The following is a 27,669-nucleotide window of genomic DNA, read 5'->3' as shown; positions in this document are numbered from 1 at the left end:
ATATAGAGAGATTGATAAAGGCAGTCAGAAGAGAGAAAGTTGTCAATTTTACCATCATTGCCACAGCTGCTGTATTAGACACACCCTCACAGCAGAGTTAACTAGTTTTTTTGTAATTTGATGCAAAGGTAATATACAAAGTATAATGTTAAAAATGAATTTTTTTAAAAAAATGAAAATATAAAAAAAAACTTTGCAGGGTTTACAATGCTGATGGCCGTTAAAATGCGTCATCACAGTCTGTGAAAAGGGTCCATTATGAATGTTGAAAACAGATGTGCCGCTTAATATTTAAAAAAAAAATGGTGATAGATTTTTAATGATTTTTTTCATTAATAGAATGCTCAAGATAACAGCATTAGAATTGAGCACTGAAATAGAAATCTTTTGTAACAATGTAAAAGACATATCCTTTAATGTACTACTATTGTTCAAATATATAAATAAATAAATAAATACATCTTACTGACCCCAAATTTTGAACATGACATTCAAGTATAAGTTCCTTCACAAATGGTGGGCATTATTTTTTTTGCCCATATTAGCTAATACTATTTAATTACAGCAAATAGGATGTGCACTTAAACATTTCTTATGCATATTTTTATTTTTTTATTTAAAAGGGTTAGTTCACCCAAAAATGAAAATTCTGTCATTAATTACTCACCCTCATGTCGTTCTACACCCGTAAGACCTTCATTCATCTTCGGAACATAAATTAAGATATTTTTGATTAAATCCAATGGCTCAGCGAGGTCTGCATAGATAGCAATGGTACTTCCTCTCTCAAGGTCCATAAAGTTACTAAAAACATTTTTAACTTAGTTCATGTGACTACAGTGGTTCTAGCTTAATATTATAAAGCAATGAGAATATTTTTTGTGCGCCAAAAAAACCCAAAATAACAACTTTTTAACAATATCTAGTGATGGCCGATTTCAAAACACTGCTTCTTGAAGCTTCGGAGCTTTACGAACCAAATCAGTGGATCGGAGCACCAAAGTCACGTGATTTCAGCAGTTTGGCGGTTTGATATGCGATCCGAATCACTGATTCGACTCAAAAGATTCATAACGCTCTGAAGCAGTGTTTTGAAATCGGCCATCACTAGATATTGTTAAAAAATAGTTTTTTTGTTTTTTTTTTGGCGCACAAAAAATATTCTCGTCACTTTATCATATTAAGATAGAACCACTGAACCGATTTAAATATGTTTTTAGTACCTTTATGGATCTTGAGAGAGGAAGTACCATTGCTGTCTATGCAGGCCTCGCTGAGCCATCGGATTTAATCAAAAATATCTTAATTTGTGTTCCGAAGATTAACAAAGGTCTTATGGGTGTGGAACGACATGAGGGTATAAATGACAAAAAAAACCTTTAACATCCACACAATATTTGAAATCGAATAGTATATTATCCATTGACTGGGCTGCTGGTAGATTTTATAACTGATTCAAATGAGAGTAGAAACAGTTGGCCAGATCTTGGCTAATTTATCATTCTAGCTGATATATCCGTCTGTCACACTCACAACATTTTCACAGTGCTATTTAATAAAGAATAAAGTGAACAGAATGTGACATGGTAAAATCCTGAACTCACATGACTCATGTCAAGAGCCTGCACACTACTGACCGTGTCTCTGACAGAACAGAAATCTAAAATGATCTCTGCGGAAATCAATAAAATGGACAACAGATACACCACGCACACAAAAAGCTGTCAATCATAGTGAAAATGCTGTTCAGTACAAATGGATTTCAGTAGTATCAGAAATACCAAAGTCATAAGGAAGAAGAATAAGCTGATGTGAATAACTATAGTTAGATTTTCAATCATTTTCCTTACAATCTATATATTAAAGGATCAATTACAAAGTTTATAAAAGCATTTGAGTTTTAGCATGACCAAATGTACCCTTATCTTGGCTCTTATAACAACTGTTAATTTCTATCAGCTAGCCTACAGGGCAGTGAGCTATTCAGATCAGTCAAGATATGACTGATCAAGTGCTTCTTAACTTCAGCACGAGTCACTGACCTGATAATGTTCTAGAATAGTTTGTTACATAACACTTGACAGGGGTCATGAACTGCATTTTTAAAATTATTTCATGTTTCCTGAAGTATACAGATAATGTTAGTATGATTACTACATCAAAAATTCTCATAATCTAGAAATAAACAGCCAATTTCTAGCCTGATTTTAGCCCTCTGATTTGAATGCTGTTTCAAGGGGCGTGTCTGCTGTGAGACTTTAGTGTAAATGCGCACTGCTGTGATTGGCTAACATCTTTGCATGTGAAATAAATATTACACGTGGAACTCTCTCGAAATCTTTTACTACATTTTTACTACTACAGCTGTCAAGATGAACGAATCGTGAAAAGTGTTGATTACTGCATTATATTTAGATCTACTCCCGTTGCATGAAAGGTTGCAGTGATGAACATTGTAGCCAATGACAGACATGTCTGTTGAGCGCATGAATGCAGTAATGTTGTCATTGCAACTCGATTTCTGCACTCTCATGAATGCTTTCATCATAACTATTTGTGCAAACATGATGTAAATAACAGATTCACTGTGGAGTGTAGACAGTGTCATTGATTATAGCCAGAGTTTTTCTGAGAGTTCAGAACTCATTCGCTGATAAACTAGCGCTGTGATTGACAGCTCCAGCTATTGTAAAGGGAGTGTTCTTTGATCGCTTTCTGTATTTAATTTATTACACGATTTAAATAACAGATTATTTTCATGCTACTAAGAGAAACAATGTGAAGCTGACAGTTTAGTCACTGGCTTGATTTATTCACGCATAAACAGCAATAAATGATTTTGAGATAAAGAACGTCTGTCTGTATATGAATCATTACATATCAGAAATCACTGATCACAAATTAGGCATTAGAATTAACTTCCAGGTTGTGGCATTACTGTCGGGTCCATTTCTTACAGTAAAAGTCTGTTTGCAAAGCACCGAAATTGCGACCGGGCCTTGGTTTTAAAGGTGCCCTAGAACTTCTTTTTAAAATATGTAATATAAGTCTAAGGTGTCCCCTGAATGTGTCTGTGAAGTTTCAGCTCAAAATACCCCATAGATTTTTTTTTATTCATTTTTTTAACTGCCTATTTTGGGGCATCATTAACTATGCACCGATATATATAGGTTGCGGCCCCTTTAATTCTCGTGCTCCCCCTCCCCCGGAGCTCACGCTTGCCTTGAACAGTATAAACACAGTTTACACAGCTAATATAACCCTAAAATTGATCTTTACAAAGTGTTCGTCATGCATGCTGCTTGCATACATCGGATCATGTAAGTATAGTATTTATTTGGATGTATTACATTTGATTGAGTTTGAGGCTATGCTGCGTGGCTAAAGCTAACATTACACACTGTTGGAGAGATTTATAAAGAATGAAGTTGTGTTTATGCATTATACAGACTGCAAGTGTTTAAAAATGAAAATAGCGACGGCTCTTGTCTCCGTGAATACAGTAAGAAACGATGGTAACTTTAACCACATTTAACAGTACATTAGCAACATGCTAACGAAACATTTAGAAAGACAATTTACAAATATCACAAAAAATATCATGATATCATGGATCATGTCAGTTATTATTGCTCCATCTGCCATTTTTCGCTATTGTTCTTGCTTGCTTACCTAGTCTGATGATTCAGATGTGCACATTGAGACGTTCTGCCCTTGTCTAATGGCTTGATCATGGGCTGGCATATGCAAATATTGGGGGCGTACACCCCGAAAGTTACGAAACAGTCGGTGTTATGTTGAGATTCGCCTGTTCTTCAGAGGTCTTTTAAACAAATGAGATTTATATAAGAAGGAGGAAACAATGGAGTTTGAAACTCAGTGTATGTCTTTTCCATGTACTGAACTCTTGTTATTCAACTATGCCAATATAAATTCAATATTTAATTCTAGGGCACCTTTAATAAAAGCTGTTTTTGGACTAACAAGAAAGTTTTGAGTTCTGAAACTTACAGGATGTTTTTATAGTACAATGATCTCTTACATGTCGAAAATTTGATTTCTCAATTCATGAGCCCTTTAAAGACATCTGTAAAAACCACAATGACTAAGCATACAAATGATGTTCTTTTAGATAATCAGGTACTGAATCAGTTCCTCCAGCTAAAAGTCTCTCATAAAAGGAAAGTCACACATTTTATGGTTCTCACTGGCAAATCATGATGATGCCTTAGTGAAAGCCAGCGGGCAGCAACATCTCAGTCTTAACAAAACAAGCAGTGAGAAAATCCTCGTGACAGCCTCCTCCAGCCTGTCTATGTGTTCTCCTCTCATAAAAGCAGAGAGAATAAAGAGCAGGGGTTGTGATAACATGTTTTTGTGCATTTTGTAACTAAGAGATATGATAAAAACTGATGACACTGATTGGTTCCAAGAGGTGTTTTGTAAAACTAAAGCAAATGATTCTCAGATGATTGTATTCTCAATTTACAAGCTTATATCTACATCAGCGTCTTATTATCTATTTATCTGCATTTTTTTTTGTTCAAATATTTATTTTGATTAAATGCTTTTAATAGATCTAATTTCTCAAGACCTTATTTATTTCAGTACTTACAAATATGTTACAATTCACATTTTTGAAAGAAACCCTAAAAGTGGAGATCCCTTCTATATGTTCAAACTATTAGTTAATTCAGTGTAAAGTAATATACAGACTAGCTGCATTTTATTTACCCATCAATATTCAGAATTTACCCAGTGGATCTTGCTCCTGTCTCCTCTTCAGATGTCCCCTTCTGTCCCTCATACTGCTGGACCAATGCTCGGACACTCAAGCAGGGGTTCTCACTGTCCTCTTCACCACTGCAGCCACGACTAAGAAATAAATGCAGAGAGATTAGAAACTGTAAAAAACAGTTTCAAGGATAGACGACCTTTTCATTTGTAAGCTTAAAGGGTTAGTTCACCCAAAAATGAAAATTCTGTCATTTATTACTGACCCTCATGTCGTTCCACACCCGTAAGACCTTCGTTCATCTTCGGAACACAAATTAACATATTTTTGATGAAGTCTGAGAGGTTTCTGTCCCTTTATAGAGATCCAACGCAACTACCACTCCAAGGTCCAGAAAGGTAGGAACGACAACATTAAAGTACTCCATGTGACTCCAGTGGCTTAAACTCAATTTTATGAAGTGACATGAGTGCTTTGTTTGTGCAAAAAAAAAAAAAAAAAAAATTACCATGAACTAAGGTCTTACGGATGTGGAACGACACACGGGTGAGTAATAATAAACTAATAAACTAACCCAACTCCCTCTCAAATATACTTTTAATCATTCTGGCCTGTTTCAGACTTATGTAAATTATTTTCAAAGTTCCAACAAAGCATATTATAGCTTGTTGCTAGAGTTGACAACAAAGCATAAGTTGAGGATGAAATGTGCTTGCAAATCTGATTATCCATATGTTGCCTCTGAACTAAGCTGCAATATCCACATACAGCAGCAAGAGGGCATCTGTTCATCTGTTAACCCTTTAAGCCCTGAAGGCATGTTTAGAGTGGTTTTAGAGTGACATACACAAAAATAAAGACTCATAACTCTAAAACTATAGCAAGGAGAGTCAAGGTAGATTTTGTTTGATAGAACACTTCAATTTTTTAGAAAAAATTCTAAAAATTCTACAAGTGTGCCTGTGGACTTTTATGTGTCATAACTCCATGAGGAATATCTCATGATCGATGCAATGGATTATGCTGATTTTAGACTCATTGTAATCCTGTGAATCTGCTGTATATAATGATGTGATTCCATGATTGGAGCATGTTTCATAAACTTATGAGCAAAACATGACATAAATGCCGCATCCATATATTATTTACATATGGGTTTGGGGGGCTTCACATACAAAAACTCGCTCAAATTTAGTCAAAGCACAAAACGATTATGTTTTATTCTACTCCATGAGACCTTTCAAATGACATATGACACATGACTATCTGGACTGCATGATGTTTTTGCCATATTACAGTACATAGTACGAAAAAGTATTTCATAAATTATGACACCACTACATAGCTGTTAATCAAATTGGCTACATGTATTGTAAAGTTCAGACTCTAAGCTTTCAAATAACATCTATTTTGTGTTGATCAAGTCAGTAGTTTTGAAAAATATGATTATTGTTCTTTTTGTAGCTAGGTGGCGCCTGTGGGCGGTTGGGGGTGTTAAGGGTTAAAGAAACAGTTCAAGCTGAAATGAACATTTTTAAAACATAATTTACTCACTCATATGACTTCATTTCTTCTTAGAAATTCAAAAGGAGACATTTTAAACAATGTCCTGATTGGTAATTTCCATGCATTTACAATGAATGTTGACTGAAGCTATCAATCTTCAAAAAGGATGAAAAAGTGCCATAAAAGTATTATAACAAATTTTCACTGATATAATTTCACTCGATAGGATGATTAGTTCACGAATTGGACATCATTACTTCTCTCGTGTACACGTCAAGAAGAGCTAGGGGTGGATGTCAAGATTTTCAGTGAATAATGACTTCAATTTCAGCCTCACAAAAAGTTGACAATAGTAAGTAAGAGTAAATCATGACAGAATTTTATTTTGGGTGAACTATTCTTTAAGCAAAGCTAATGAATCCTCTTAAAAGGAGAAGGAGAGCATGTCCAAGCTTCCATTTAATTCTGTTAAGAACAGTTGCTCTACGACAGCAGTTCTTCTTCAGTAATTAAAAGTTTACAAAACTCTAGGAACTGAAGGAGAAGAAAGGCAGAATAAGCTAAATGTACCTCCATTCTTGTCTTAGATGGAAGACAGAGCGCCCAGGACGAGCGGCATCCTGCCTGGCCGCTGCCAGTGCTGCTGCTGCATTCTGGGCCATGGCCATGGTGGAATGAGGTCTGTGATTGGCCGAGGAGCCAGTGGAACTCCTGCCTACACTAGCTCCTGCTCTGTGACTGGCTGATGCGGAGGGTTTAAAATGTGCAGCCAGAGCGAGGATGAGCCTCATGGCGGATTTAAGGTTCCCCTCCACAATGTCTTTAAGGACAGAGAGAAAGAAATAAGTAGGCCTATCAGCTTAAATGTGATTAAGAGCCTGCTTTGTAACCCACCCCTGGCAGACGTCTGTGGCATTCTGATCCGTTTGGATGACACAAACTGCAGAACCTTCTCCACATTCTGCTTCTTCTCCTGATCGTCCCGTGGTACATAATGAATGCCATCCAGCAGCTCCCCAGCTTGCCAAATACATAAAACACATCTCATTATAAATTAGACCAATGCTCAGACACTCCAGCAAGGGTTAACACATTATACAGCTCTGCAATAATGTATAGACTTACCCACTATCTCAATGAGGTGTGCTAGGACCACACCGTCTCTGAGATCCTGTCGTAGATCACTCACAGGATTCAGTCCAGGCTTCTTCCTCAGCTGTGCATTAACCCAAGACACATAGGCAGCCAGTTGCTGCTAGAAAAACAAAAAAACCATACAGGTGAATGCAAACTTATAGTCTGTAGCTCAAGGGAAGATTGGGTAAGTGCTTCTGATTATATTTGCCTTGAAAACATTTTTACTGAAACTGCATACGTCCCCAGAAAGACAGTTATTATTAGTGCTGACGGTCCTGGCGAAGAGGTTGCACAGGATGTGCCTCTGTTGATACCCACTAGGATACCCATTGTCAAAAGAAATTTATGCCTCAGTGCTCAAGATACACCTACTGTGACAGGCCAAGTCCCTCCCCATTCACCCCGGCCGATCAGCATCACCCGGGTTCAACGGCATGGATTAGTCTGACTTGCACTTTCTCTGCCTTGTCACAAAAGGACAGCTTAACTCCCCACGCTCATGCTTCCTCTTCAGCAAATACATGTAGGAACACAGACTGCAGTGAGGTTTGCCGCAGTTCTACCCTTTCGCAAATGTGCTGTGCACTGAACAAAATATGACTCTTTTTTTTTTTTTACAATGCAGAAGAATGTGGGGTAGCTGCAGGAAAAATACAGAAGGTGGAAAAAGCATTTTTTTATGTAAGCTGAATAAGCCCACCAAAAAGTTAAAGGAAAAGTTCACGCTAAAATAAAATTTGTCATCATTAACCATTATAACTATTATTTCTAACATGGATGACTTTTTTTCCTGAAGGTTGTGCTGGTCACTCTTTTCCATGTAATTACAGTGAATGGAGACTGAAGATTTCAAGTTCCAAAAACCAAAATGGATCCTTAAAGCTATCATAAAATGAATTCATATGACTCATACAAGTCTTCTAAAGCCATACAATGGCTTTGTAGGAGAAACGGGACAAAATTTACATGCTATTCACTGATAATATTCCCCACAAGTGAGCTGTTATCCAATGTGACAGAAGGCAGTTGAACTTGAGAACCTCTAATGAAAGAGGTCTATTGAAATGTGTTCAAAATTTCTTTTTTTTTGTATATATAAAAAAGATTTGAGTAAATGAAGACAAAAATGGAAAAGTAAGATTTGTTTTTAGATTAATTATTTTTTATCTAGCAAAGATGCATTAAATAGATCAAAAATGACAGTAAAGATATTATAATGTTACAAAAAAAATCTATTTCAAATGAACTCTGTTCTTTGGAACTTTCTATACATCAAAGAATCCTGAAAAAAAAAAAATCCACAAAAATAATATTAAGCAGCACAACTGTTTTCATCATTCATTTATAATAATAAGAAATGTTTCTTGAGCACCAAATCAGGATATTAGGCCGCATTTACATTACATGGTTCAAATGACTCAATTCCGATTTTTTTCCTCCCACGCGGCACAGATTGGATATGACCAACGAACATGTAAGCAAGAAAAAAACACATGGATTCTGATGTTCTAAGATCAGTTTCAGGCCTCATTCATATGTGGAAATTAATCTGATATGAATCAGATACGTCTGCCATGTAAGCAGACAGATCGGATATTCCCATCAATGAGAGTCGTACGTCATTAAAAAAGCAAAAGTGGCAAATGGTGACGTCAACTCAGGTGGGCACCAACCGTGATCACAGCTCTTTACAATGGCGCAACCGACGACGAAGGCTCAACCCACTTAAAGAGTTATTTCACCCAAAAATGAAATTTCTGTCATTAATTACTCACCCTCATGTCGTTCCAAACCTGCAAGACCTTAGTTCATCTTCAAAACACAAATTAAGATATTTTTGATGAAATCCAAGAGGTTACCCTGTCAGTCTCCTACCCTCTACCCTGTCAGTCTCCTACACAGTTGACACAGTGCAGTGCTTCCGTGTTTACGGCAGAATGCTGACTCAGTATTGGCCGACACTGTTCACGTGAGCACCACGACGAATATATTTTAAAATTACATTTTAAAATATATTCAAATAGAAAACACTTACTTTAAATTGTAACATTTAAAGGCACAATATGTAAGTTATTTGCAGTAAAATATCCAAAAACCACTAGGCCAGTGTTATATATTTTGTTCAGCTGAATACTTAAAATATCCCAAATGATTCCAATTATTTGTAAACCGTGAGAAAAATCGCGATTACGGGATGTGTCCAGGAGTCGCCTGACATTGGTGTCATATCCGTGTTACCCTCGTTTTCTGGTTTTATTTTGTAGAAACCATGCAAACACCAAAGACACTTTAATGTAGTGTTGTCAAAAGTACCGGTACTTCGGTACCAAGTCGGTACTGAAATTTTGAAAATGTGACGATACCAGCATTTCTGTAGTACCGGTAGTACCGAGAATCCGGGTATATTCGGTACATACTGATAGTCTGTGGCAGTATTTACTTGAATATGACACGAGTGAAGCCCAAAGCTTTGTTTACAAAAGAAAATGGGTTAGCAATTAAATGTCAAATCGCAGCCATGGAAATATTTTGGTTCATGCCGAATGAGAGGTACGTGAGTCCATACATTTAAGCTTTGTATTCTGTTTTGCGAATCGCGATCTGGTCACCTGATTATCAGAGAATTTAACAATATTCCATTAGTTATTCCACTAAACATGGAATCTCTGTTTCTTTTCCCAAATCTTCACTCACGCAGGGGATTATAAACGTTTCTTTCTTTCGCTCGCATTTAGGCCTATTATAGGCTATTCGCTTTATTTACTGTGGTAAAGTAGAAAAAACACCGTAGGACAGAAACCTTTTTGCTTGCACGTCAATTTCTATTTAACACAGTTTGTGCTTGTTATTAAACTTTATAAGGCGCGTCAAGTTTATTTGTATAGCGCGTTTTACGCGCCGGTGATTTTTACTTTCGTTTTCTCTGGCAGCGCTAAATCAAACATAGCCTGAATGTCTTGCCCCTGCGGAGGATGAAACTCGCTCTTCAGACCTTTTACAACAAGTGTCAGTTGCTTGTAACATCAGGAGAAAACATGAAGATATTATTAAAGAGAAGCGGTCTCTTTCCTGCTCGTGTCCCACATCCCTCTCAAAGCGCAAAGCGGCTATATCAGAGACTATAGAATAACGGGACTTTGGCTATATGACGCATCTTTGTGTTAAATTACGAATTTGTTCTCATAATTTAACTACTTTTTTTCTCGTAATTTAATGACTTTATTCTCATAATTTAATGAGTTTATTCTCAACATTTTATCTCGACATTTTTCTCGAAATTTCACGACATTTTTCTCATAATTTAACTACTTTTTTTCTCGTAATTTAACGACTTTTTTCTCGTAATTTAATGACTTTATTCTCAACATTTTATCTCAACTTTTTTCTCGAAATTTAACGATTTTTTTCTCGAAATTTAACAACTTTAATGTCGAGATGGTTTTATTTTTTTATTATTGCTTGGCCCTAATCCTCTTCCGTAGTACACACACAAACATACACAATGTTTTTAAAATAGGCTATATAAAATAAAAAAAAATAGTTCCAGCAGATTTTGCTGTGGTACCGAAATTGGTACCGAGAACCGTAAAATTTTCATGGTATCGGTACCGACTACTGGAATTTTGGTACCGTGACAACACTACTTTAATGTATTACATGTTTTATTAGACAAGGGAACAACTGTTTGGATACATTTATAGTCAGAAGACGAATTATTGTTATACATCTCAACACGTTTAGTCTTATTGTTTAAATCTAGTTCATGATTTTCCGAGAGTACCATGCTTTTACCATGCCATTACCACTATTTTGTCAAGTAATACAGCATTTTCTCAATCATACAATATGTTTTACAATTAATTGCATGCCATTTATCAACACATGCCACCCAGCATTTATTTATATGGTACTCTAAAATCGATCTAGCTTACTGCAGTGTGCAAGAAGTGTCCCACTGCAGCCACCGAGCGAACACACAGAGTAACGATATAACATCATTTTCACCACTCTCAAATGTCTCTAAACAGCACTGTGTTACCTTATACGCTTGACCGGAAGAAGTGCGGCATAATAAAAGTTCTGCTTGCGAGACGTGTGTCGCGTTCTTCTCTCGTTAGCAATCGCTCCAGCGGCCTTGTACAGTAACGTTAATAATCTCATCCATGAACATAATTTCTGCTCAAGTCCTATCCCGATTCTTTTCCACTGGCTAGAAGGTGAAGATGACATTTCCAAAGATTCCGCACACAAACTCGGCGTCATCAAGCTACGCCTTTGTTTTGAATAGGCGACCTCTAGTGGCGAAAAACTCCATATTGTAGCTTTAATACTACTGTTTACTACTGGTAGCGTATGACCGAAATTGAAGTGTTACTCCCTGACAAAACACTGTCTGATATTATTCTGGAAAACTGTGGGGCTTCAACCTCCCAAACAACATCTAGTATAGTTTACATCATATGCCAAACTGATCTGTGTTGTGTCATGACACGTGCACAGTCGAGAAAACACATGCACAACAAATGAGCTTTGCATGATTTTCACGAGGACCCTTCATGCACCAACTGTGCACAGTAGTAGGGTTTATTGATTTGCCACATGGTGGGCTGACTAACAATGCAAGCTCTGTCTGAAGCATATCTGTCTCACTTCAATCTAACAGTGGCCCAGATTGACAGGCTTCTCAGGAAAAACGGCTAACACAGAGAGCATTCAGCACAGATGCAGTGCAAGATGCTGACTGTGCTGTAAAACTGGAAGGTAGCAATAGTCCTGTGCAGCCAGCTGTACAAATGAGCTGTCTGTTCCCACAGCGACACTACAGATGGATATATCTCCATCACTGGAGCCTGCTGCTGCACTGTATTCTCACCTTATACTCCAGGTGGACTTGAAATATCTGTAGAGATTGAGACAACTGGGATTCATAACAAAAAATCAATGATGGTTTGAGAACAGTGTTTGACGGTTTAATGGCTTCAGCTGCAGGGCAGGCAGATGTAGAAGCACTCAGTCTTAGGTAACATCAGTAGGGAATGTCTGATGATAGAGTGCACATGGTTACAGAAATGGCATAATATGCTTAATACCTCCTCCCACACTTAACACCATTTGTAAGAGCATGATGATACAGTAATTGCCGTGGGGTTAAAAGGACTTTAACGCTTATTTAGAGTTAGTTCCTGCATATAAACTGAGAAATACATTAGTTAAAAGACTATAATTTAATTTGAATGAAAATATCAACTAATCTAGCACTAGACTGCCATTTGTAAAATATATCTGAGAAAGAAAAGCAGACAGATGACTAAATAGGATTTTTTCCCATTTTTTAACAGCTGCTAATGGACTGTTACTGACATTTTAATGCTAAAAACTACTGCAATTATCACTTTTATTGTGAAAACTGTGGTATTTATTTAAAATTTGCTGTTTTTATTTATTTTTATTCATCCTTTTCTGTTTCATTGTTCACAATTTCATATTTAAAACACTATTTTCAAAGCATTATTCATGCAATTGTAATTCAAGTGTAACTGCATTTATACTGCATATATTTATATCTTTGTGGCATTAAACGGTCTATATAAATGCAATATTAATAGGATTGTGTCTCCCATTGTTTAACAGATGTCAAGATTATCCTTCACTCTGTTTGTAAGTCTTATGGGCTGTTACTGATATGTACGTTAGTACAAACTACAAAAATTAGCACTTTTATTGTGCAAACTGCTGTCTATATGGCATAATTTAGTAAACTGTTTTTACTTTTCCATTCATTTTTCAATATTTATGATGTCATATTTTCAATATTATTTTCAAAGCATTATTTCTGCAATTGTATTGCCTGTGTAAATGCGTTTATATCACATAATATGTACATATATTTGCAATTGTGTGGCATTCAATGGTCTCTATAAATGAAAGATTAATGGGATTGTGTCTTCCAATGTTTAACAGCTGTCAGGACTATCCTTCTCTCTCTGTTTAAATGTCTTATGGACTGTTACTGGCAATTTACTGCAAAAAAAACCTTGCTGAAACTATCACTTTTTTTGTAAATATGCCATAATTTATAGCTTACTGTTTTTATTTATCATTTCAAGATTCAAGATTCATAATTTCATTTTTCATTTTTAAAGCATTATCTTAGAAACTGTAATTCCTATGAAAATGCATTTATATATAATATATAAATTTCTCTACATATATTTATATTTTGGGTGGTTTAAACAGTCTTTTTAAATGCATTGTGTGTGTGTGTGTGTGTGTATATATATATATATATATATATATATATATATATATATATATATATACACACACAAACACACACACATAGCACAAGGCTTTTATTTCATGTGCTCCCTGAAATTTCAACTGTTAATAAAACAATAAACACTATCGGTAAACTAACTTGTACGATAAAGTGGCTCAAAAGCATTAATTACTACAAGCAAAAACTGCTAACTGTTGTTCTACTGTAGCAGCTCACAGAAGGCGTAAACAATGCCGACGCACTCTTCGGAGTTTCATGCGTAAAACGCCTGATAAGTTGCGATAGCTACTGCGTTATAACTTTTCATTGACCCATGTCTTATCTGAACCTAAACGAGCAAATGAAGCGAGTGCACGTGTAAACAGACATGAGGGTTTATGAGTTCAGTACCTCATTAGGACCCTCCTGCAGTACGTCAAGCAGATTTCCTTTAGACAGGGATGCGATCATTCTTCTGACTTCTCATCAAGGTGAGAGAGCGCGAGGGGAAATGTTAACGTCCTTAGTCAGCGAGAGCGTTTTAACCGCATATCGGAGGAATTGAGGTAAACAAAGGAAACTACAGAAAACACCTCAACCAAGGCAATGGCCATATGTGCCACCCCGTTAGTTCGCTAGACCTGAAACAGGATACGAGGTGGACGCGGATGGGGAGGAGACGCAATGCGCATGCGTCCGCAGCAGCTGCTCCACGGTCGTTATGGCGACGCTTGAGCTTACGTTGGCTGCTTTACCGTCTCCAGCTTATGGGTTGAATGTAAAGTCTGGTGTGGGACATTGAAAAAGGCATATTGTAGCTATTATAATTACTCGTTTTAAGTTAAATTAAAACTTGTTGAAAGTAAAGAACTATAGATGTGCTCTAGCCTGAATATCACTCTCTGTAACGTTAGTTCTTCCTTGTTTTAAACCAACACCACACCACAATATGTAAAAATCGTGATGTGAAATCTGAAATTTTGTACGCAGTTTACTCTGGCTTCATTGTGTACAGCCCCATTAGACCACATCCTTCCTGCCTGCCTCACGCTTCCTGCCTCTGCATCTACACTTTTTTACTAAAATCAAACCCACAACAATTAAACTTAGCTATTTTAAATAAATAAATAATAAAAATATATATACGTACACACACACATTTGTTTTGCTATCTTAGTGAGGACATTGCATAGACTTCCATTGATTTTATATCAGGTCAATGATATTTTCTATCACCTAACCAAACCCCTACTCCTAAACCTACTCATCACAGAAACATGTGCAAAACACTACATTTAAATAAAAACTTCTTTTGGCTGATTTATAGGCCTTTTTAACTAGTGAGGACCAGTCAAATGTCCTCACTAGTGGGTTGTCAAAGTATTTCACAATATAAGTGAGGACATTTGGTCTCCCCCTGCTGTAAGAACTGCAGCTGAGAGGGTGAAACATGACTCGAAATTGTCAATAAATAATAATAATAATAATAATCTCAATCATTTTGTTAGTGGGTAGTCCATGCATGTTATCCAAACAATGAATATTTTGTAGACAGTTAAATAAATAAAGTGTATAGAGTTAGACTCCATAAGATTTTAAGAAATTATTTCTTTTGTTGTGCAAACTGTCATAGCCTGTATAATGGCATAATTTATCATTTACTGTTTTTCATCATTAATTCCTGTGTAAATGTATTTATATTGCATATATTATAGCTAGTATATATATTATAGCTATATATATATTATAGCTAGTATATATATTATAGCTATATATATTATAGCTATATATATATATATATACAGTGCCCCCCACAATTATGAAATAAATGTTTTTCTCCAATACACGTTGGCCACAATTATTGGCACCCCTAGAGTTTTTATGAGTAAAATATCTCTGAAATATATTCCCATTCGTATTTACAGTTTTTAGCACACCAGGGTGATCATGAAATTGTCCAGCCATGACTTCCTGTTCCACAGGAGTATAAACATGAGGAAACACAAAGGCCAAATTCCTGTAATCATTCATCACAAAGTAAAACCAAAGAATATAGTTCTGATGTGCAGCAAAAGATTGTTGAGCTTCACAAAATAGAAAGTGGCTGTAAGAAAATACCTAAAGCATTGAAAATCCCCATTTCCACCATCAGGGCAATAATTAAGAAGTTCTAATCAACTAAAGATGTTACAAATCTGCCTGGAAGAGGACGTGTGTCTAAATCGTCCTAATGTGCAGTGAGGAGGAGAGTTTGAGTGGACAAAGACTCTCCAAGGATCACAGCTAGAGAATTGCAGAGATTAGTTGAGTCTTGAGTCTCAGAAATCCTAAAAAAAATTATCAAACAGCACCTACATCCCCACAAGTTGTTCAGGAGGGTTTCAAGAAAAATCCTTCTTTGCTCATCCAGAAACAATCTCCAGCATAATCAGTTGTCAGACAAGAAACTAAAAGTTTCATCTATGGTCAGATGAAACTAAAAAAAGAGCTTTTTGGCAGCAAACTCACCAGATGGGTTTGGTGCACACATGGATAAAAAGTGCCCCTGCCCACGGTTAAATATAATGCTGGATCTTTAATGTTGTGGGCCTATTTGTTTTGCTGGAGGTCCTGGACATCTTGTTCAGATACATGGTATCATGGATTCTATCAAATACCAACAGATAAAAAATCTAAACCTGACCGCTTCTGCTAGAAATCCAATAATGGGCCGTGATTGGATCTTCCATTAGGACAATGATCCAAATCAAACATCAAAACCAACACAAAAATGTGTCACTGAGCACAAAATGAAGCTTCTGCCATGGTCGTCCCAGTCCCCTGACCTGAACCCTAAAGAAAATGTGTGGAGTGAACTGAAGAGAAGAAGCACCAACATGGAGTGGACTGGAATCTGAAGGATCTGGAGAGGTTCTGTATAAAGGAATGGTCTCCGATCTCTTGTCAGGTTTTCTCCAAACTCATCAGGCATTATAGAAGACGACTCAGAGTTGTTATCTTGGCAAAAGGAGGTTGCAAAAATTATTGAATAAAAGGGTGCCAATAATTGTGGCCAACGTGTTTTGGAGAAAAACATTTATTTCATAATGTGATTCCCCCACTTTCAATTCTTTTCCTTTGATGAAAGGTTGTAATTTTGTGAATTTTTTGAATGAAAGATCAAAAGGATAAACAATACAGATTTATTTTCACATATATATATTAGGGCTGTCAAATTATTATTTGCGATTAATCGCATACAAAATAAAAGTTTGAGTTTGCATAATATATGTGTGAGTAATGTGTGTAAATAATATGTATATATAAATACACACAAATTAATGTATATATTTAAGAGAAATATGTTATTTATGTACAAAATTTTTTATTTATATATAACATAAATTATATAAAAATATAAATAAATAAATAAATATACTTGTAAATATTTCTCAAATATATACATGGATGTGTTTGTATTTATATATACATAATAATTACACACAGTACACCCACATATATTAGGCAAACTCAAACTTTTATTTTGTATGCGATTAATCATGATTAATCATTTGACAGCCCTAATATATATATATATGCATCTATGCAGTGTACATGGCACAAAGGCTTTTATTTATCTTTTATATTTTCATATCATCATTTATTTAAAAAGAATTTTTTTATAACATTTGAAATGATTTTATTGATAGTGATAATAGCAGATCATCTAAAATATTTTGTAGACAGTTAAATAAGCTCTACTGAGCCTGTGGCTAAGATTTAGACACATCTTTGGAAAGATTTTTCTTTTTGTCTGAAAACTTAATCCAGCGGCTGATATGAAGAATTAGTTCCATATGCAGTTATTATACACACTTTAAATCTTCAGAAAACTAATAAAATACACAGTGTGGCTCATGTATATAGTACAAATATTTAATTTAATTTAATTTACATCACATTTCAAGCTAAAATCCTTCAGGATTACATCTGACCTGTCTTCCACTTCTGAGGTTTTCATGTGATCATCATACTTACAGGTTTCTCCACAGATGGTGAATGCAGCATCTTGCTGATCTACAAAGTCATAAACATTTCTTCGGTTTTGATTTGTCCTTCCACTCCCCAGAGATTTTCACCCCTTTAAACTTCAAGACATTATATCTAGTTTAGAGTATCTCTTTAAAAGGCTGACTTAGACTGAACCTCGCAAAAAGAGGTACTGAAAAGACAACCGGGTTTGTTACACACGTTCTCAGCAGCTTCTTAACATTAAAACGACTTAGCGTTAGCATTCATAACATGTTATCAGAAAGCAGTTCTTAAAGTTTGCGAGACCTACCTTAGGTTTCTCACGCTTTCTCGACGATATCATTATTAAGTTTGTTCATCCGCATTCATATAAATATAGTTGATAAATTTCCACCTGTAAAAAGTAAATCACTGCAGCAGACTCCTGAATTTAGTTTCTATGGTTACTAGAAACAGTAGCACGTGCGCGAAACAGCCATTGGTTTCTTCACTGCGAGTTTAAATTATTCCAATAACAGACATTAAAGAGACTGCAGATTTAATACAGCAAGTGTTTTCAAAAATCCATGTCGTGATAAAAGGCTAACTTTACCCTGCGCTATATGGTTTTATTTATTTTTGTTGTATTAGTGGTCTCTGTCCCCCCCTGCCGTAAAAGATGCAAACTGTAGTGAAGGTGATTTTGGGATGTCCAATCCTGCTCCTGGACGGTCAGTGTCCTGCAGAGTTTAGCTCCAATCCTTCAGCAGCAGGTTTGGACACCCATGCTACTAAAATAAATCCCATATGACAAATGTTCATCTCTTGTACGTCTGTTTATTGATACAAAAAAACAAAACAAATGTTTGCACAAGAACAACCATACAGTATATAGTAACAAAATTTAAAAATATATAAATTTGTGAATAATTATAAACCTTATCAGCTTCCAATGTAGTGTTTTACAGGAATACAGCATGTAGCACATCAGGCTCACTGCATGTTAAAGACAATATTGGCAATCTGACATGCTAGTTGTATGATAAATGTTTACCACATCTGGAACAGCATTTGAGTTATCAGTTGATTTGGATTATATTTCATATAGATAAAAAGAAAGTCACAGTTTCAAATAATCTAAAAACAAACAAAACAAAATGATACACAAAATACAGAATCCAGTGCCTCCGCTCAACCTGGAAAACGTCATTCAAGCATTTCTAAGCACCTTTCGATAATATTTCATGTCTTTTTCTTTGCTCATGCATGCAGAGCATATTTTTCTCATATGCTTATTTTTTCATAAATACTTGTCTAGATACACATCCAATGTTTTATCTTATTTCACAATTTCTCAGTGCTGCATTCAATGGTAGATATATTTGCAAAGACACTTTAGCTTCCAAATAATGCTATAATTCACATTTTTAAGTTTTAATTGAGCTTTAGATCATATTTATGTTTACATTTATGTAAATATTTAAATCTTCAGACTGCATCACAGCCTACTGATATTTCAAGGGATATAACTCCACTTGGCACACACATACACACACGGTCACCTTTGCTATTACATAACATAAATTACATGGATTTTGACAAGAGGCGTATACTTAACATGTAAATTACATACTGCCCATTTATTTTGTTTATATTTTGTAAAACTAGAGCTGTTGAAGCACAAAATGAAAGCTTCAAGCACAGCAGAACTGATCTATGTCTCGAGAGCAGAAATTAACACTCATCGCTCACAGAATTTCTTTCTGTGTCTGTTCATTACCAGCTTTTTAAATATATTTTGAGGAGGTTGTGGAAGCGTGAGGCCATGCTGTTTGGATTGACATTTTCACTGACCAGAATGGCAGTGGGTTTTCAAGATCTTTTAGGTTGTATCATATTTGCTAAATATGAAAATACTAGTGCTATCAAAATGATTAATCGTGATTAATCGCATCTTACATAAAAGTTTGTAAATATATGTGTGTGTGTGTGTGTGTGTGTGTGTATATATATATATATATATACACACATACACATACATACATCGCATCTTACATACAAACTTTTATGTAAAATGCGATTAATCACGATTAATTGATTTGACAGCACCAGTAAATACATAAAACACAAAGCTATCAAATTATAAAATATGTACAGGTTGCATATCCTGTCAAAAGTTTTTTATAATAAGTGAGAAAATAAAAAAGATTGAGTTTTTTTAGCCAGATATCTCATCTGTGTTTAAGAGATGGCCTAGATGGTTGAGAAAGATCTCCGTGTCATCTACATTCAGCCCAGAAAAGGAAGGAATCAAGGATATGCATCAGTTTCCTCAGCTTATCGGCAAGAAAGATTTCAAACAAAAACATTCCTATATAACCACAATTATGATACATTCATTAACTTGCAATTTTAACCATACTTCATATGAATAATCAAAACATTGTACCTCCATAAATGTGAGTATTCAAGTTTAAAAATTATGGATTTAAAGATTTTTTGGAAAAAATGTACAGTTATGATTGACATTTTTCGCTCTGTGAAAATGTTTTATTAGGTTAACACACTTTATCATACAACAATAAATGTAGGCAGTAATGAGCACCTTGTGACCAACACTGACTTGTTAGTATTTCTAGTAATGGTGGAGAACTAGCCACCGGTGGAATAAAAAAGAAGAAGAATGTACTGAAGAAAATGTCAAGCCAGAAGAATGTCTATCGGCAGTTTGGAAGAAACTGGTTCTGCCCAAGATATGGAGTCAAGACCAAAGTATGAGACAGTCTGTGATCTAGAAGTGCACAGAGCCTGGAAAATAGCACCTACTCACTAGAAACGAGTACCAGTACTGGTACCGTGTGAAAATTTAACCAAGAGTGGAATGACCCCTGAAGTGGTCACATTATAGTGGTGATTTAACTGTAATGGTGAACTACTATACAGACTTAAACACAGAACCAACATGAGAATCCGTGCTCCAAATTAAATTCAAAGTCCCAGAAATTTCCAACCTTATTTCATCCATTTAAATACAGTGTTGTTTACACAGATGGCAGACACACTTCTTGAGGCTCTTAACCTCTAATGAACATTCATCATCTTTTACCTTTAATTTTGTTTGCTTATTATTTACACATTTAAAGTGATGCAAATGTTGTAGGATGGATATAAAGAAAAAGACTAATAATTAAAAAGTGCAGAAGTCAACAAATGTAAACACAACTCCAAAGCCACAACATAGCACTGTTGCAATGAAAAAACAAATAAGTGCATTTAATCATGTAAACGTATAAACAAAGCAGCAAAATGGAACACTATGAGAAAACATGGACAAAATGTTGCTCCATGTGTGAAAAAGCAACAACCTGTAGTGGGCAGTCTTTCTCTTTGCACCCGAATTTCACGATCTGAAGACGTGCACGGCCCGAACCACGTACTGTCGGCAGATGGGACACTCGTTCATACGTTTCCCGCATTTGCTGCACGTGACCATGTGGCCACACTCCAGCAGCACGCAGTCAATGGGGGAGTCCATGCAGATCTTACACAGGTTCTCCTCCTGGCCGCTGGGCTCAGCAGGATCAGCTGGAAGAACGGTTAGAGATTCAACGTTTATTATCAAACACAAATTCAGGAACTGTATTTTTGATATAACATGTTGGGGCTAATCGCCACGGTATCCATAAAACATACCTGCTTCTGTTTTTGTATTTGACACTGAAAGTAAAAAAAGTGCAAGGATGTCAATTTGAGTACATTTGATGAACAACAATAAATAGACTATGGTGGTTTAAGTTACACTACTGTTCAAAAGTTTGGGATCTGTAAGATTTAAAAAAAAATAATTCTCATTCTCGCAAAGGCTGCATTTATTTGATCAAACATCAAATCAGCAGTATTGTGACATACTATTACAATTTAAAATGACAATTTTAATTTTAAAATGCAATTTATAAGCTGAATATTCAGCATCATTACTCCAGTCTTCGGTGTCACATGATCCTTCAGAAATCATTCTAATATGCTGATTTGATGCTCAAGAATATTTTCTTATTATTATTAATGTTGAAAACAACTGTGCTCCTTAATATCGTTCAGGATTCCTTAATGAACAGAAAACATTTATTTGACAGAAATATTATTATTTTGTAACATCACTTTTGATCAATTTAATGCATCCTTGATGAATAAAAGTATTAATATCTTTCAAAAAAAAAAAAAAAAAAAACCCTCCCTGAAACTTCCAATCTTATGCTCTCATGTTAGTTGACCATTATTCATTAAAACAAAATATACAGAATATCTCTGCTAATTTGTAATAAAAAATAAAAAATTAACACGTATAATTCACAAGTTAAACAATAACCAATAATATTTTTGTAAAAGATGTGAATGCATTTTCAAATACCATTATGACTGCGAGGTCTTTAAAGGGATAGTTCGTCTTAAAAAAAAAAAAAAATTCTGTCTTATTTACTCACCCTCAAGTTGTTCCAAACCTGTATGAATTTCTTTCTTCTGCTGAACACAAAAGAAGATATTTTGAAGAATGTCTGTAATTAAACATTTGACTTAGTTTTTCCCCCCATACTATTTAAGTCAGTTGGGTTCCTAAACTGTTTGGTTACCCATATTCTTCAAAATTACGGAGCCCCACAAAAGACATGCAAGAAAATTGTGCGCACGACTTACTAATCCGTTCCCTCGATTTATTAAATCGTGAGCACGTCTTAGTAAATCAAGGGAATGAATGAATAAATCGTGCGCACGATTTAGCCTACTATTTTTTTCCTGCATGTCATGTCCAGGGCTCTGTACAAAATATCTTCTTTTGTGTTCAGCAGAAGAAAAAAATTCAAACCGGTTTGAAGCAACTTGAAGAACTTCATTTTGGGGTGAACTATCTCTTTAAGCATTAGGCTACACCAACACTATTATAGTTTCAGGCTTTTCATGTAGACAGACGTACCCAAGTTGTGAAGGTCTTTCTGATCATTAAAGAGGTGGGTGACTTTCTCCATTAGCTCCCATTTCTCACAGCAGCCCTGATAGTTCACAAAGTTACGTGCCAGAATCTCTTTCAGCTGCCGCACACTTAGGCCCTCGATGTCCTCTACCCTGCTCAGGTCAGACAGGGAAGCTCTTCTGCTGTGCACCAGCGTCTCCTCGCTGTCTGTGGACTATGAACACGTGCACACAGCAACAGAATACAGTTGTCAGTCCTGTATTTGAGTCCATAATACAGTTACATTCACACACAGCTAGAGCCTCTCTGCACTGCACAAACATGTGTCTACTGTGTGCTGTGGGTTTTCATGTGTAATTTCGGTAACTCGGTGCGTCATCTGAAGGTTTTAGATCCAGTCACTGTTCTCCACCGGAGCTGCTTCCGTCATTTTTGTGTTCTTCGCAAAATTTTTAGTTAGTAACGTAATCCATTACATTACACGTTTAAGGTAATGTAATCTGACTACATTTGGATTACTTTTAGATTACTTTTGACTTATCACATTGATTTGAATAGGGTAATCTTTTACCATATTGATATAAAAATGCAAAGAAAAAGAAAGTATATTCCATTCTTTACCAACAACATGAAATGTATTAAATGTTAATAGTAAGGAGATTCAATGAATTATGAATAATTTACTGTCTTTATGGGAATAACATGTAATAAAAAGTAACTGTAGTCTGATTACAAGTATTTTAAAATGTAATGTAATCTAATTACAAGTACTTAATTTTTGGAATCTGATTACATAATCCAGATTACATGTAATCAGTTACTACCCAGCACTGCCTGTAAATCCCTAAAGGGCATTGGTGGTAGAAAAAAAAATGGGAAGGAAGGAAATTTTACGTGGTGGTGGAAAAAAATTTGGGATGGGAGGAATTTTTTTTTTCAAATCTTTTGCGTTCCCTCGCAAAGATGTTTTGCGTTCCCTCGCAAAGATGTTTTACGTTCCCTCGCAAAGATGTTTTGCGTTCCCTCGCAAAGATTGCATTCCCTCGCAAAGATGTTTTGCGTTCCCTCGCAAAGATGTTTTGCGTTCCCTCGCAAAGATTGCATTCCCTCGCAAAGATATTTTGCGTTCCCTCGCAAAGATGTTTTGCGTTCCCTCGCAAAGATGTTTTGCGTTCCCTCGCAAAGATGTTTTGCGTTCCCTCGCAAAGATTGCATTCCCTCGCAAAGATGTTTTGCGTTCCCTTGCAAAGATGTTTGCGTTCCCTCGCAAAGATGTTTTGCGTTCCCTCGCAAAGATGTTTTGCGTTCCCTCGCAAAGATGTTTTGCGTTCCCTCGCAAAGATTGCATTCCCTCGCAAAGATATTTTGCGTTCCCTCGCAAAGATGTTTTGCGTTCCCTCGCAAAGATGTTTTGCGTTCCCTCGCAAAGATTGCATTCCCTCGCAAAGATGTTTTGCGTTCCCTTGCAAAGATGTTTTGCGTTCCCTCGCAAAGATTGCGTTCCCTCGCAAAGATTGCGTTCCCTCGCAAAGATGTTTTGCGTTCCCTCGCAAAGATTGCATTCCCTCGCAAAGATATTTTGCGTTCCCTCGCAAAGATGTTTTGCGTTCCCTCGCAAAGATGTTTTGCGTTCCCTCGCAAAGATGTTTTGCGTTCCCTCGCAAAGATTGCATTCCCTCGCAAAGATGTTTTGCATTCCCTCGCAAAGATTGCGTTCCCTCGCAAAGATGTTTTGCGTTCCCTCGCAAAGATGTTTTGCGTTCCCTCGCAAAGATGTTTTGCGTTCCCTCGCAAAGATGTTTTGCGTTCCCTCGCAAAGATTGCATTCCCTCGCAAAGATGTTTTGCATTCCCTCGCAAAGATTGCGTTCCCTCGCAAAGATGTTTTGCGTTCCCTCGCAAAGATTGCATTCCCTCGCAAAGATGTTTTGCGTTCCCTCGCAAAGATGTTTTGCGTTCCCTCGCAAAGATTGCATTCCCTCGCAAAGATATTTTGCGTTCCCTTGCAAAGATGTTTTGCGTTCCCTCGCAAAGATTGCATTCCCTCGCAAAGATGTTTTGCGTTCCCTCGCAAAGATGTTTTGCGTTCCCTCGCAAAGATGTTTTGCGTTCCCTCGCAAAGATGTTTTGCGTTCCCTTGCAAAGATTGCGTTCCCTCGCAAAGATGTTTTGCGTTCCCTTGCAAAGATTGCGTTCCCTCGCAAAGTTATAATCGTTCCCTTGCTGTGAGCTCGGACAAACACTTCCTCTTTAATGTGTTTTATAATAAATTTGTCTCTATGAGCAGGCGGCGGAGATACACGTCTGAAGGGACCATCTGAAAAGTGCAAAACATCTTTGCGAGGGAACGCAAAAGATTTGAAAAAAAAAAAATCCACCCATCCCAAATTTTTTTCCACCACCACGTAAAATTTCCTTCCTTCCCGTTTTTTTTCTACCACCATGTCCCTTTATGGGCTCCGTATGTAAGTAAATGTGGTTGTCAATGGCAAACATAAAACATGATTACATCGTGATGAGAGGGTACTAATACATTCAGAAATACAATGATTACATAACAGAAATAGTTGTTTCATATACCTCTTCCTCATCATCTTCATCATCTTCCTCACCCTCTTCTCCATCTCCTTCTCCTTCTCCTTCTTCTTCCTCCTCCTCCTCCTCCTCCTCTTCCTCTTCATCCTCATCCTCCTCCTCTGTGAGGGGTTCAGATTCTGCAAGTGGAAGAGAAGGCAGAGGCGCAGATGGCTGTGAATGGGATTCGGCGCTGCCGCTGCCCCTGGGAGCCTGTTGAGCCAGCACCAGCTCCACCAGCTCCTCCTTCTCTCGGCACATCTGCGTGGGGGTTTCGTGCAGGTGGAGATAGTCACGGAGGTCCTTCACCTTCAGCCTCATCAACTCTGCCCGCTCAAAGAAGGTGCAGTGGAGCCGCTGACAGGTGTGGCACATCCGCGGCCGGAGATCCATCTGCACCGAGCAGCGGCTGCAGAAGTTGTTTTTGCAATCCACGCAGACATGCTTAAGAAATGCAAAAATATCATGTGTGAGAACAACAGATTGAAATCAACAAAAATGCTCAAATCTAATTAGAACTGTGTCTTTTTTTTTGCTCTAACAGCAGAATTTGAGAAATTTGAGTCGATGTAACCTGATTTACCGTTCTTGCAACGTCATACTGGCCTCCGCAGGCCTTGCACAAGTGTTCGGGTGGTGCTGGAAGGGGGCTGGTGCCCGAGTTTGTGTAGGCCTGGTGCCATGAGCTGCCGTTTTCTTCCACGGTGGCGGTGATGTCCACACAGAGCAAGCTATAACATAAGGTCTGCACAACCCATCCTGCCCATACAACACAGGTATTACATAGAAAAACAAAAATTAGCATAGTTATTATAAGATTGGATTTTTAATTCATTATGTTTGTATTTGCTATTATTTAATATATACCAATAGAAAAAAACAATCTCTATTTGGCTCTATGATGAAGGACTAGGGGAAGTGACCCTATCAAACTCAACCCAACACCCAAAGTGCTCTAAGTGATCCTGGGTGGAGTAACTTCCTGTTGACGTTCGAAGTGTTGTCAAACAAAACAGAGGCTAGCTAGACCCTCCCTCCTCCTCCTCCCCCTGTTTTTTTATGTTTATTATGTTTCGTGGTCCAGGCTGCACCAGGTAGTTTTTGTTGCTATTTTTGGAGCTTGTGGCGACTACAGAGACCGCGTTTTTTTTACAGTGTGTTCAGGGGATAGGCAGCTGGCGGATAGTGAGGAGATGTTTGCTGTATGTGACAAAAAATGTTTTGGCCTAAAAACGCGTGACATCGCTTAGAGCACCTTTAAGTTTTATGTTTAAAGAAACACTTCAATATTGATTAGCCAGCCTAACTAATACAATTACTGCAGATTAAACTGGACAAATATAAATTACAGTTATGTTTTTTTTTAAGTTTTCCATCTAAAATGTATATTTTTTTTATTCCAGCTTTATTTCAATTACCGAAAACAATGTGTAATAGTTTTAATAGCAGAGCTATGCTATCAACTGTTTTGCTATTTTAAAATAAAACAAGTGAATGCATATGTCACATGGGCTTATTAAGGTCATTAACCATAATCAAGTATGGAAAAAAAAGTAAAAAGGACAGTTCACTTTGGCCCAGCTCGTTATCCAAGGAAAAAGTCATCATGGTAAAGTGCAATAATACTGCGATTTCTCTGTTGAGCATTATTGTGATGCAGTACGACATTTGCAGGTATACAAGAACCTAGGGAGCTGCCTACAAAGACAACTTTGCTGGAATAGGCGTTTATGATGCCCAAAAATGCTGTCTGGGTAGGAAGCTCACTGGGTTTTGAGATACAGCCATAGACTGTCTCTTGCAGACTATAATTAAGGTAACTGAATATATTTGAAATCTTACCCAGAATATCCGTTGCAAATTCCTATTACAGCCATAATATATGTGTTTAATCGGGAACGCATAGACGATAAAATACTATATTAATGAATACGCTCTGTAGAGAAATATAGGTGAAATCGTTCTGCAGTTCTCTCGACTAACGCAAAGAAGCATGACGTCAGAACGTGTAATCACGCGAGAAAAGCCGGCGCCTGCGTGAGTGAGGGGGGAGGAGGGGAGAGGGGGTTCTTCCAGTGTTGCCATGTCCGCTGATTTTGATTTTTTTTTTATAATGAAACCTTTATTAATCTACAAATAACAAACAGAATTATCATTGTTAAACACACCACAGTAAATACAAGCAGCATACATTGAAAAATAAAAATAAATATATAATAATATAACAAATAAAATATTATACAAATAATAAATTAAACTTAATGAGGTTAATAATTATGGACTGCAAGTAATTTAGGAAGTTGCCACAAAACTGAGCAATATTTTCATGAACTACAATGATTATCAGAGTTATACTGCCATCAACTGGGCTGATACAGAGAATGGCATGGATACTTATATATTAATTATTAATAGTATACATTATTTTATAAATATTATATATTAATCTCATCATGGCCAATGCAGCCTACTTGCATCTGCACACATGCAACTTCATAATTCA

General features: G+C 36.6%; 2 protein-coding genes across 7 annotated transcripts in view; both read right to left on the bottom strand.

Annotated features, from left to right (window-relative positions):
- dixdc1b (DIX domain containing 1b) overlaps positions 1-18,247 on the bottom strand; it is a 40,600-nt gene extending 22,353 nt beyond the window's left edge. Inside the window, exons 1-6 of one of the 6 annotated variants that reach the window (XM_048166358.1) lie at positions 17,959-18,247; positions 17,655-17,693; positions 7,367-7,496; positions 7,136-7,261; positions 6,812-7,061; positions 4,756-4,875 (exon numbers count right to left, since the gene is read on the bottom strand). In XM_048166358.1, coding sequence (XP_048022315.1) covers positions 4,756-4,875; positions 6,812-7,061; positions 7,136-7,261; positions 7,367-7,496; positions 17,655-17,693; positions 17,959-17,991 — 698 coding nt within the window. In that variant the 5' untranslated portion in view covers positions 17,992-18,247. Of the gene's footprint in view, positions 1-4,755; positions 4,876-6,811; positions 7,062-7,135; positions 7,262-7,366; positions 7,497-14,048; positions 14,353-17,654; positions 17,694-17,958 lie in introns of those variants that run through there. The other 5 variants (XM_048166359.1, XM_048166363.1, XM_048166364.1 and 2 more) reach the window with 5 other exon arrangements.
- Positions 18,248-20,157: 1,910 nt separating this feature from the next.
- zgc:171740 (uncharacterized protein LOC795694 homolog) lies at positions 20,158-27,181 on the bottom strand. The gene is made up of 6 exons (XM_048165518.1): positions 27,009-27,181; positions 25,750-25,925; positions 25,173-25,610; positions 22,597-22,807; positions 21,321-21,344; positions 20,158-21,212 (listed from the first exon to the last, which is right to left on the bottom strand). The coding sequence occupies exons 3-6, from the start codon at positions 25,557-25,559 to the stop codon at positions 21,028-21,030; spliced, it is 807 nt and encodes a 268-aa protein (XP_048021475.1). The 5' UTR covers positions 25,560-25,610; positions 25,750-25,925; positions 27,009-27,181; the 3' UTR covers positions 20,158-21,027.
- Positions 27,182-27,669: the final 488 nt, after the last annotated feature.

The sequence above is a fragment of the Megalobrama amblycephala genome, linkage group LG18, assembly GCF_018812025.1.
Source record: "Megalobrama amblycephala isolate DHTTF-2021 linkage group LG18, ASM1881202v1, whole genome shotgun sequence".
Classification (NCBI taxonomy): domain Eukaryota; kingdom Metazoa; phylum Chordata; class Actinopteri; order Cypriniformes; family Xenocyprididae; genus Megalobrama; species Megalobrama amblycephala.
This window is presented reverse-complemented; position numbering and strand designations above follow the sequence as displayed.

Coding starts and splice junctions, on each gene's coding strand:
- zgc:171740 (XM_048165518.1), bottom strand. CDS start 25,559: ATGGATCTCCGGCCGCGGATGTGCCACACCTGTCAGCGGCTCCACTGC. Junction 22,808..25,172: donor ATGAAGATGATGAGGAAGAG/GTATATGAAACA, acceptor ACGTGTTCATAG/TCCACAGACAGCGAGGAGAC. Junction 21,213..21,320: donor AAATACAAAAACAGAAGCAG/GTATGTTTTATG, acceptor CCGTTCTTCCAG/CTGATCCTGCTGAGCCCAGC.